The sequence below is a fragment of the Panulirus ornatus genome, chromosome 4 (genome assembly GCF_036320965.1).
Source record: "Panulirus ornatus isolate Po-2019 chromosome 4, ASM3632096v1, whole genome shotgun sequence".
In the NCBI taxonomy this organism is placed as follows: Eukaryota; Metazoa; Arthropoda; class Malacostraca; order Decapoda; family Palinuridae; genus Panulirus; species Panulirus ornatus.
In genome coordinates, this window is record NC_092227.1 from 81,999,064 (window position 1) to 82,011,511 (window position 12,448).

Here is a 12,448-nt window from a genome sequence, read left to right on the forward strand (position 1 = left end):
GATATCATTTGGTCATCCCAAGTTAGTCCATTGACTTTGCCATAAATGTTATAATTTATTTCCACACGGAGACATGGGGCTGCAGCTCCTGGAGAGCTTCGTGAATCTCCTCAAGTTCTGCAGGCGACTTAGCGACATTTTGCTTGCCTGTTCGTTGCCTTACGTAAATGCCGCAGTGACCAAGCACCCATATCAGAGTGATGAACTTGTGTCACGTACGCAGTGAGAATATTCCCGGAGTACTGCAGACTTGACTACTGTTGTTTCTTTCCATTTTAGAAACGGTTTTACACCCCAGGATTGCCGACTTTATCACGCCGTTCCCTTCTTTATTGAAACGCTTTTACAGCCTAGTTTACTGCTCTTGATGCCCCCGTATCTGTTGCCATGAATGTGGACTTTCACGTATCATTTGCTTTCTTTCGTAGGCTGTAGAATTTGAATTTTTTACATCCTTTTAAGATAGTCATTGTTTTAATTCCTCGATTGTGTTTGTGAAGTGCGTCTGAATTGTCAGAGGTAGATAGTAGATAGATAGAGAAAGGGAGTTAGATAGATAGATAGATAGAGATATAGATAGATAGATAGATAGATAGATAGATAGATAGATAGATAGATAGAGAGAGAGAGAGAGAGAGAGAGAGAGAGAGAGAGAGAGAGAGAGAGAGAGAGAGAGAGAGAGAGAGAGAGAGAGAGAGAGAGAGAGAGAGAGAGAGAACCGCTTGGAGAGGAAGGACACACCTATTTCTTTGTTCTTTTTAGGATAGAGGATCCTGTATTGATACGTCCTCTCTGTGTGCACTCAGCTTATCCTGTTAGACAAATTATAATTACTCGGTGGGCTGGTTAGTTAGGCGTCAGCCTCTTCAACTGTCAGGGAGGTTAAGGCCTGCCTACTGTACGCTCACCAACTGGAAACAATATAGAATAATCTTTAGCACCTTTTTCATGTGTTAAGGATAATTCAGAGACCAAAGGCACTCTCGCTATGTCTACAGCCCTTTCTTTCTTAGCAGTTAACTGAGCTCGGTACAGGAACCAGACAGGTTTCTGTGATGTAGAAAGGTCAGGCAGGGCGAATGAACCATGTATGTGTGTGTGTGTGTGTGTGTGTGTGTGTGTGTGTTATCGTCATCAACTTTTTCAGTGGAGTGAGAATAAAAAGACATTCAAAATATAGAAATTTATTGTCGAGAATATCTACAGAATTATGTACATCATGTGTCTTAATGTATATTGGACAGTGGGAAACGTGTCACAACCTTACAAAACTCCTCAACCGCTCTCCACCATTGTACTTTGCATAAAGAATATGATTTCAAATTCATTCCAACTCCATCAAGAATATGATTCAAAATTCATTCCAACTCCATAAAGAATATAACTTAAATGTCCGTTTACACATTGTAATTCACAAGCATACGGTGTATGTTTGTTGTTTGTGCATGTATTTGTGTGTGTGTGTGTGTGTGTGTGTGTGTGTGTTTCCACCCATAGGAGTAAAGACATGTAGTACATAATGAGGTGATGGGGAGACACGAGATAGTACATAATGAGGTGATGGGGAGACACGAGATAGTACATAATGAGGTGATGGGGAGACACGAGATAGTACATAATGAGATGATGGGGAGACACGAGATAGTACATAATGAGGTGATGGGGAGACACGAGATAGTACATAATGAGGTGATGGGGAGACACGAGATAGTACATAATGAGGTGATGGGGAGACACGAGATAGTACATAATGAGGTGATGGGGAGACACGAGATAGTACATAATGAGGTGATGGGGAGACACGAGATAGTGCATAATGAGGTGATGGGGAGACACGAGATAGTACATAATGAGGTGATGGGGAGACACGAGATAGTGCATAATGAGGTGATGGGGAGACACGAGATAGTACATAATGAGGTGATGGGGAGACACGAGACCTCCTCAAGTGACACATTAAGGAAAACATCGAGTGTCACTAGTTACTAGTTACTGGTAATCGAATACTTTTCGTCTCCCGTCCATGAACAAGGGAGTCAAAACCCTATGGCACAGCGGAGTGGTTAGCGTTCCCAACTACCAAGTAAATGGTACAAGGTTCGAATCCTTGCAGCTGGAGGGCTTTATGTGTGCTACGAAAGTGCACGCTCATATATACTATATTTGTGTGTGTGTGTGTGTGTGTGTGTGTGTATATATATATAGTCATGCGTAGATTTACACATATACTCCCATCACATATTCACTCTTGTTTATTTACTTTATCATGACGATCAGTATACATTCTACCATCATCTTTCTCATCCTTTCACAGTTAAGTATCGTCCCAGTGTCTTCATTACATCTGCTGCTTACAAGTCTCTGTAGCAAGTTTTTTTTTTTTTCGCACCTAAGTCATTTTTTAATGTAAGCCATTACATGAAGTCACGGCTATTTGCAAATAAATTTTGGTTAAACTTAGGGCCATTAAAGACGCTCAGCTTTTTTCCCAAAAGTTTTAACTGTGCAAGCGAGAACTGCACAGTTCAATTTTCTGTCCCCGACAGACAGATATCGCAAAGGCCAACATTTTGGTCTGCACATTTGAAACTTGAGTGAAAAGCTGAGTGTGGTAGCGGTCCTTGCTCACAACTCGCTATTTCTATTTACACTTAAATTGATGCGTTTAAATTCAAACTTATTTTCTTTCTCTAAGCGTATGTTTGGAAATTATTTTGAGAATGGGTTGGAGTCTTGAGTCCATCTTGTAAGATACGGATGAGTTTGTAGTGACTTTGATATTCTAAAAAGGCGTTTTAAATTTCGTTTCTTTCTTTTTGTTTTTAACTTTCCCGCAGGATTTCAATCACTCTCATGCGGTCGTTTAATCATTGTGCGACTTGCGGGAGGGCGTTCTGTGTGCGTCCGTGTTCCATCTCTCTAAATGGTGGCGGGAAGGAGGCGACTAGACATTCTTGAGGAAAGTATCCGGTCAGTCGTCTACAGCGTTCCAACCGATCGATCTTTGACGAAGCTGACCTCCGTTGGGGTCGTCTGGTCGCAGATAAAAAAAAGGAGAGAAAAATTATATCAACACAGTTTCCTTCAACTCATATGGTATAATTATCTATCTAGAAAAAAAATAAGATGGAAATGATTCTTATTATTCTTATCTATTACCAGTATTTTCCTCAATTTTCTTTCGTAAACAGAAAGTTCATATAGCCTGTATCTGTATGCCTTAACTCCCCCTCACCGTTGACTGCCCTTACCTCTTGCTGTTGTTGGCTGCCGGACATACACATGAACCTGCGACAGAAGCAACGCCACCAGGACCTGAGGGAGGCGTTGAAGGTGGTGTTGACCGAGGCGTACATGGGGAGGAAGAGCAAGAGATGCAGGCGATGCACTATGTGTCCGGCCTCCACCACGAAGTTCGGCACTATCCCTGGACCCGCCAGTCGTGACGCTAGCGGCAGCACCGTCTGTAATGATGTATGGAGGGAGGTGTTAGCGAGGAGGAGGTGGGGTTATCACAGGATGCACCATATATGAAGGCCAGGTTATATACAAGGGGTCCTTGAAAAGGATAACCCTAGCTTGAATCTTACGAACGAATTAGAGAGTTTGATGAATGGTTTTAGTATTCGAAAAAAAAAAAAACGAAAAGAAACGGCTGTATGTTCAAAATTATTGAACAAGATATTAGAATTCTTTTTTTTGATAGATTTCAGTGATGTATCAGAGGTTCTCCAGCCGAAGTATGAGAGTCAGTCATTACTCTTTTGCTGTCCTCGCCTTGGGAGGACATATTGCTGTCATCATGTCGGTGTTTGTGTTGGTTTCTCTGTATGTAGACTCGAGTCGAGAAAAGGTGTCGATAGGAAACTTGTATTGCGGTTTGTATGGAGTAAGGGAGCCAGTGTTGACCTGATGAGGCTTACACTTGACTCCTCTCTCTCTCTCTCTCTCTCTCTCTCTCTCTCTCTCTCTCTCTCTTGCTAAACCTCATGACCTTACTTTTTATTCACAGTAACTTTCAACTTCCTCCTTTCCCACATTTTTTTTTCTCCAAATTCAGACACCAGCTTCTGCAGTTTCTTACTCACGTCTGCTATTAGGGCCATTTCATCCGCAAGCAACTGACTTATCTCCTAGGCTCCCCAACCTCCAGCATACCGCAGACACGTCTCTCTCTCTCTCTCTCTCTCTCTCTCTCTCTCTCTCTCCAAGAGTCTGGCATTTACCTCCCTCACCTCCCCATTCATAAACAGATTAAACGGCCATGGTGACATCACACGTTCTTGATGCAAACCGACCTTCGTCTGGAACAACCTACACTCTTCCCCTCTCACTCGCATACGCGTCGTATTTCCTCGATAAAAACTCCTCACTATCTCTCGTAGTAGCTTTTTTCCCACAGTAATTATTCGTAGTACCCTCCGTGTGTCATTTCTATCAACCGTATCATACGCTTTCTCCATAAATGCCAAAGTCTTCAAAACAGACACTTCATACACATATCCTCTACCACTCCTAAAGGCACAGCCCTCGTCCCCGCTCAGTTCTGTGCATGTCACCACCTCCTAAATCACCACACCCCCATACAACTTACCACATATATTCAGCATACTTATACCTCTGCAGTTCAAGCACTCACTTCAGTCTCCCTTGCCGTTTTATAATGGAATTATACAGGCATCCTGCTGGTCCACAGGCACTTCAACTTAGCCATACATACAGTGAAAATAGTGACTTACAAGTCAACAACGCTGTCATCTACTGTCGCCTTATTGCTGAAGTGAACACTCAACATCTCCCATGAAAGCTGCCTCTCTTCCTCACTCCTCTCGTTATCAGGTGTAGAAGTGCAAGCCATCACCCACCCCCCACCCACCCCTCGAATGACCCACTTTAATTTTCACCCCACATCACTCTAGGACTCACTCGCACTCTTTTAATACATTCCCGCAATTCCTTCTTCAACAGAAGTGCTACTTCCTCCATTGCTCTCGCCTTCACACCAGCCCAGAACCTCTCACTCTTAGAACATTCACCTTATAGCATAGCACTGTGAAACGTTGAAACACGACCTTACCAAGGAACAGGAGAAGGCTGTGAAGAAGTCGCTTCGTCTGGTATGTGAATAATAATGATGTCAGTAAAAGGGAAGTGAGAAACGGGCTTATCTAACACTGCCGTGCAAAAGTTCCCTCATGAACTGATGATCAAATGACCCCCTGGATATACGTTTCGACGAGATGACACTGCGAACACCCCCTTAGCCATCAGTGAAAATAAATCAAGAGGACACTGGTGAAATTCGCACCTTAGATTCGAGTCTTTAGGTGTGGGAGTCACCAGATTAACAAGCCTTGCCTAGTCGGTGTATTTGGCCTGATCAACCATCTATGATAAAGCAAGTTTAGCTTGGAAGTTGTTAAGCTACAAATGGCTGTTATCTCCATGACCTTATTGTCCTTAGCTACAGGAGAGAGAGAGAGAGAGAGAGAGAGAGAGAGAGAGAGAGAGAGAGAGAGAGAGAGAGAGAGAGAGAGAGAGAGAGGATGCTTCTCCATCTGATGATTAGCCTACAGGTTGGTTAATTGTAGGACGGCCTAATTGCTTTGTTTCGTAACTTTTACGTTAAACACATTCTTACTTAAATCTACAGTAATAAGAAAGATGTTCAGGAGCATATCTGGTAAACATCGTCGAAGAACGCTATAGATATGTATCCGTGAGGACGTGTGAGGAAAACAACACACACGTACACATATGTACAGTCTCGGACGAATGTCCTGAGACACGACTGAAGCCCGGAAGTCCAAGTGCACCCCAGTCCGAAGCATGCGATTATTGGTCGAAGCCGGTAGAGTCTTCCCGAGAGAGAGAGAGAGAGAGAGAGAGAGAGAGAGAGAGCTCAGTACAACTTCATTCAGCAGCGTCTCAGGGCGTTTGTCCCCGCAGCTGTACATTTTGTACGAAAAGAAGCACACAACGACACGTGTACATATTACACACACCCACCCACCCACACACACACACACCAGCATACATATATACAACTTACATGAGGTAATGAGAGGAAGGAGTAGAGCATGATGACTAGGAGAGCCGAACGGACCGTCCTCCGTCGTACCAACTCTTCCGACATGGCCATAGAACTGTCATGCGTCTGGCAGGGGAGCTCTCTTCGGAACTCCAGGGCCACCAGGACGTAGAAGACAGAGATGGCTCCAGCCTCCAGGGTGTACACGACGGTGTAGGCCACGAAAAACTGGGTGTCGGTGCGTCCGTCAGAGCACAACGTCGGCAAAACCGGAGCGCACGGGAGAAGAAGGAGGAGGAAGGGGATCAGCCAGCAGGCGACGCACAACAGACGACAGCGGGTCCTCGTCAGCGCATCGTAGTAGCGGAGAGGCCAGCAGATGGCCAGGTACCGGTCAAGGGCCAGGCAGACGAGAGTGAAGCAGGACACAGCACTCAGGTAACGCTGTGCCATCCTGACCCGACACCCGGACGGCCAGAAGATCTTGACACTGGGCACCATCAGCAGCACAGTGGCGTAGACCAGAGAAAGGGAGGAAAACATCGCAATACTGACGGTCAGGGAGTTGGAGAACCAGGTGGACAGTCTCTCCCGCAAGTCTCGGCTCCTGAGGGTGATGTACGCGGCCAGGACGCATTCGACGAGCGTCGCCATGTTTATGCTCATGTAGAGCAACATCTTATACCTGATTCTCTGGTTGTCCATCGTGGCGACCACTTGCTCCGTGAAGTTCAGCGACATCATTCCACATCAAAGTTGCGAACTGCTTCACTGGGGTGTTTTGATTATCCCTTCGTCATCTACAAGCTTCACTGACTAACACGGATTCAGTGTACTCGTATGTATCCTCACATTCTCGACGGCTGAACTCTGACGAAATAGCACAGATGATAGAAAAACGTCTACATCTAAGCAATTTCTTTGGTGTCCGTCGACGCTCAACGGGACTTGAGGCAACTTTATGTATCTCACCAGTTTCGCATGATATCGGGTATTGCCGTATTTCAAAACTACGGTGGCGCCATTTCACCTCAGTCTTTTCATCAGTTATTTCATCAGTTATCTTTTGGACAAGGGTGGGAGATATATGAGGCCTCACATTAGAACACTGAGTAGTGCTTTCAGACACAACATTTGGTTTCCTCACAAGTGTCCGCAGATCACTGAAGGAATAAGCCACGCTTCCTCTGGTCCAGCTCGACACACCAACACAACCAGTCCTTTGGTTTGAATGGGCGAGGACTCCTCTGAGAGAGAGACGTATTAGTCCCTCATTCCACTCCAAAGCGGACGCCCAGCTTCCGTTGGGTCAGTCCAAGTAGTGTGCTTCGGGAATGCCAGAGTTGCTATATTTTGTGGTATAAATACCTTGACTAGTGATGTCATGGATTTCCTAAGTTAATGAATGATGTCTTGCTGATGGAGTAAAAAAAAAAGAAAAGGAATCTAGTGTTAGAAGATAAGATTTACATCCTGCCGCTGTAGACTGGTGATTAAGTATTGAACGAAACGCTACTTCCGGTGATTCCTTTCCTCTCTTTATTTATAGATATACAATTGCATATGTAGCGGCGGGAATAGACAAAGAAAGGCCGTCCGTATCCGCTCACACCCCCCACCCCCCCATTCTCTAGCTGTCATGTATAATGCAATGAAACCACAGCTCCCTATCCACACCTAGGCCCCGCAGACCTTGCCATGGTTTACCCCGGGCGCTTCTACATGCCCAGATTCAGTCTACAGACAGCACGTCGACCCTCATTCATAATCTCTTTCACTTCGTCCTTCCTTCCATCGCCAACTTGGTCACCCCCTTCTCTTTGTTCGCTCCACTTCTGACACATATATCCTCTTTGCCAACCTTTCTTCTCTCATTCTCTCCATATTTCCGAACCGTTTCAGCACACTCTTTAGCTGTCTCAACCACACTCTTTAGATCACCACACCGAACACCACCATCCGGTAGCGCTTGTATAACGGTGGCGCCTTAGCTAGTCTCTTCCTTGTATATTAAATGACTGTTCTACGTGTTCTGTCTCATTCTCGTACCTACCCTGACGATGTGATCATTACACGAAAGTGCACTTTGGGAACTTATCGTGTTTCACTTCCCTGTGGTTCTCTCTCTCTCTCTCTCTCTCTCTCTCTCTCTGTTTTTATACTATTCGCCATTTCCCGCGTTAGCGAGGTAGCGTTAAGAACAGAGGACTGAGCCTTTGTGGGAAATCCTCATTTGGCCTCCTTCTCTGTTCTTTCGGAAAATTAAAAACGAGAGCTGAGGATTTCCAGCCCCCGCTCCCTCCCCTTTTAGTCGCCTTCTACGACACGCAGGGAATACATAGAAAGTATTCTTTCTCCCCTATCCCCAGGGATTAAGTGCAGAATGGAAAAAGGTGAGAGCAAATGAAGGGGAGTGAGGGAGGAATGGGATGATTTAGGGAAGCAGTGATGGCTTGCGCAAAAGATGCCTGTGGCATGAGAAAGGTGGGAGGTGGGCAGATTAGAGAGGGTAGTGAGTGGTGGGATGAAGTAAGATTGTTAGTGAAAGACAAGAGAGAGGCATGAGGACGATTTTTGCAGGGAAATAGTGCAAATGACTGGGAGATGTATAAAAGAAAGAGGCAAGAGGTCAAGAGAAAGGTGCAAAAGGTCAAAAAGGGCAAATGAGAGTTGGGGTGAGAGAGTGTCATTAGATTTTGGGGAGCATAAAAAGATGTTTTGGAAGGAGGTAAATAAAGTACGTAAGACAAGAGAAGAATGGGAACATCGGTGAAGGGGGCAAATGGGGAGGTAATGACAAGTAGCGGTGAAGTGAGAGGGGGATGGAGTGAGTATTTTGAAGGGTTGTTGAATGTGTTTGACGATAGAGTGGCAGATATAGGGTGTTTGTGTCAAGGTGGTGTGCGAAGTGAGAGGGTCAGGGTGAATGATTTGGTAAACAGAGAAGAGGTAGTGAGAGCTTTGTAGAAGATGAAAGCCGGCAATGCGGCGGATTTGAATGGTATTGCTGTGGAATTTATTAATAAAGGGGATGACTGTGTTGCTGACCGGTTGGTGAGGATATTCAATGTATGTATGGCTCATGGTGAAGTGCCTGAGGATTGGCGGAATGCATGCATAGTGCCATTGTACAATGGCAAAGGGGATAAAGGTGAGTGTTCAAATTACAGAGATATAAGTTTGTTGAGTATTCCTGGGATATTATATGGGGGTGGGGTAATGATTGAGAGGGTCAAGGAATGTACAGAGCATCAGACTGGGGAAGAGCAGTGTGGTTCAGAAGTGGTAGAGGATGTGTGGATCAGGTGTTTGCTTTGAAGAATGTATGTGAGAGATAATTAGAAAAACGGATGGATTTGTATGTAGCATTTATGGATTTTCACCCTCCTGAACATGCAGGAGGGTGAAAGGCGTGCAAGGAATAGAGTGAATTGGAACGATGTGGTATACCGGGGTCGACGTGCTGTCAATGGATTGAACCAGGGCATGTGAAGCGTCTGGGGTAAACCATGGAAAGTTGTGTGGGGCCTGGATGTGGAAAGGGAGCTGTGGTTTCGGTGCATTGTTACATGACAGCTAGAGACGAATGGGGCCTTTGGTGTCTTTTCCTAGCGCTACCTCGCACACATGAGGGGGGAGGGGGTTGTTATTCCATGTGTGGCGAGGTGGCGATGGGAACAAATAAAGGCAGACAGTATGAATTATGTACATGTGTATATATGTATATGTCTGTGTGTGTATATATATATGTGTACATTGAGATGTATAGGTATGTATATTTGCGTGTGTGGACGTGTATGTATGTACATGTGTATGTGGGTGGGTTGGGGCATTCTTTCGTCTGTTTCCTTGCGCTACCTCGCTAACGCGGGAGACAGCCATAAAGCAAAATAATAAATAAATAAATGAATATTTATGGATCTGGAGAAGGCATATGATAGAGTTGACTGAGATGCTCAGTGGAAGGTATTAAGAGGATATGGTGTGGGAGGCAAGTTGCTGGAAGCAGTGAAAATTTTTATCCAGGATCACGATTTTACGCGTGATCAAGTATATTCCTATGAGTCCACGGTGAACTTTTCGTGTTTCATTTTCCCCGTGGACTCATTGGAATATATATATATATATATATATATATATATATATATATATATATATATATATATATATATATATATATATATATATATATTTTTTTTTTTTTTTTTCATGATTGCCGTTTCCTGTGTAGGCGACGTGAGTCCCCAGGAACAATGACATACAAATCCACATCTATAACTGTTCTGTCCTTAGCACCTCTGTCACAACTATGATGATGGCTGTCATGTTCTGCAGTGCTCCCCCTCCAGCGCTTCTGAAGCAGTTGTAGAAGGTTCCGATCGACGAGTTCTTCATTCTGCCAGCACCCATGATGTAGTCTCAGATGGCGCTGTTTGATGCGCACTGCTACCAGCACCTTTGGAGTGGACAGAGAAAGAGCTGTTTGATCCATCCTGGTGCTCATGCGCAACGGACGCTGTTGTGGAGGGACAAGCAAGTCGGGCCACAGACGACCACACACTCTTGAAGCATTGCGCGAGGACGGCGTGGTTAGAGGCGTCGTTCCAGAGGAAGACAGGGAAGAGGAGAAGGAGGAAGAGCCGATTGGATAAGTGTGTCAAGTGTATCCACATTATCCACTCATATATAGGCCGACGACTATCCGCCCACTTGATTATGATCTCGAACAAGACCTGCGGAAGATGAAGGTATCTGACATCATTAGTATGAAGGAGGCCATGATTACGAAGAGAGCCAAAGGAATTCAAACAGCGCTAGAAAACTGGGTCCATTCGAGGCTGTTTGTGATAATGGAAGATATCAGAAACTCCCAGGGTAGTGTGGTAAAAGGTTGGAAAGTGTACAGATAACTCGCAGAGAAAAAAAGACTGCAACTGCCAGTGTGTCTGAGGAGGCGCAATTATAATGTTGGTCTTGGACTTGAAGCGAAAACTTTTATCAGGTATAAGTTAATGATCAAGACAAAATGGAGTGAATTGCAGTTAGGTCCTAAGAAATGGCTCCGGGGTGTAGACTCATCATTTCAGAAAGTGTGAAGCATATGCTCTTAAAAAACTTAATTTGTAAATTGGCAGGTAATAATGATAACAATGATAATAATGATAATAATAATGATGATAATAACAATAATAATAATAATGTCAATGGTAATGATAATAATAGTAATAATAATAATAATAATAATGATAATAATGATGATAATAATAATAATAATGATAATAATAATAATAATAATAATAATAATAATAATAATAATAATGATAATAATGATAATAATAATAATGATAATAACAATAATAATAATAATAATAATAATAATAATAATAATAATAATAATAATGATAATAATAATAATAATGATAATAATAGTATTAATGATAATAGCATTAATGATAATAATGATTATAATGATAATGATAAAAGTTGAGCCATTAATGTTACCCCTTACAAAGAAATCATTTGCTTCTCATAGTAGTCAAGGGACGATTTATGTTAACTTCGCATGACCGTTAATTAAGCAGGATGTCATTCAGTTATCCTACTGTCTAGGGAAGGCTGGATCCCTTGGGGAAAGTAAGCGATGATTGGCTTGCGTGGTCCAGAGGAACGAACCCAAGTCTGGAATGTTTGTGGGTTAGTTTCTAAGTTTGTTTCGAGTACTTGTTGCAAGTCGGGAAGCGATTGCTCTTCCCACATTTCTTCGAAGTCCACTTGGGATTTGTATGTTTCAGGTTGCCGCGTAACCTGCCTTTCCGCTGTAGGTGTTTTACCGTTCACTGGGATTTATCCCGCTGTATCCGGCGAGTCAAACACTGAATATATCACATGGACAGTTTGTGTCCAATCTTCTTGAAATTCCAATTCATATTCCTCCCGGACGTTAGAAAAACAAAAACAAAAACGAAAGAAAAACTCAAACAGCGATGCTGTAAAAATGCTCCTTCTTCCCAGTGCACAGAGACAGATAGATTATATGTTCTTTATATAATATACGGACATTATCCGTAAATAGAAAAAGGAATCCCTAAAGACAGAAAACTTTCTTCGTATGTTCGTCTGGGAGCTGGTGGAGTGGACTGAGCGGGAACTGGAGGGGTGTGGTGGCCGTGGGTACTGCTGTATCGTTAGGTTTCGGACATCCAACGAATTTTGTTCGGTTTTAGGTTAGGTTTGTTAGGTTAGCCTTAGTTTGGTTAAAAATCGTATTTTCGATGGTTTCTGATGTCTTTCGGACGATTCGAACCTTCATTTCCTTCACAAATCATTCCCTTTTGTGATCTCCCAACGGGGGTTCCCTTATTGTCGTTGGATAAACGGGGTTGTAGGAATGAAGGTTTGAATGGTGCAAAACGTATC

At 43.6% G+C, this 12,448-nt stretch overlaps 2 protein-coding genes across 2 annotated transcripts in view; both read right to left on the reverse strand.

Moving 5' to 3' along the window:
- Positions 1-1,169: 1,169 nt before the first annotated feature.
- LOC139745946 (uncharacterized) lies at positions 1,170-7,472 on the reverse strand. Its single transcript, XM_071656666.1, has 3 exons — positions 6,053-7,472; positions 3,252-3,464; positions 1,170-3,033 (listed from the first exon to the last, which is right to left on the reverse strand). Exons 1-3 carry the CDS (start codon positions 6,773-6,775, stop codon positions 2,980-2,982), a joined length of 990 nt encoding a protein of 329 aa, XP_071512767.1. The 5' UTR covers positions 6,776-7,472; the 3' UTR covers positions 1,170-2,979.
- Positions 7,473-10,270: 2,798 nt separating this feature from the next.
- LOC139764587 (uncharacterized) overlaps positions 10,271-12,448 on the reverse strand; it is a 4,190-nt gene continuing 2,012 nt past the window's right edge. Inside the window, exon 2 of the mRNA XM_071691411.1 lies at positions 10,271-10,764. Coding sequence (XP_071547512.1) covers positions 10,423-10,764 — 342 coding nt within the window. The 3' untranslated portion in view covers positions 10,271-10,422. The remainder of the gene's footprint in view (positions 10,765-12,448) is intronic.

Coding starts and splice junctions, on each gene's coding strand:
- LOC139745946 (XM_071656666.1), bottom strand. CDS start 6,775: ATGATGTCGCTGAACTTCACGGAGCAAGTGGTCGCCACGATGGACAAC. Junction 3,465..6,052: donor CCTTCCTCTCATTACCTCAT/GTAAGTTGTATA, acceptor ACATCATTACAG/ACGGTGCTGCCGCTAGCGTC. Junction 3,034..3,251: donor GCAGCCAACAACAGCAAGAG/GTAAGGGCAGTC, acceptor ATCTGCGACCAG/ACGACCCCAACGGAGGTCAG.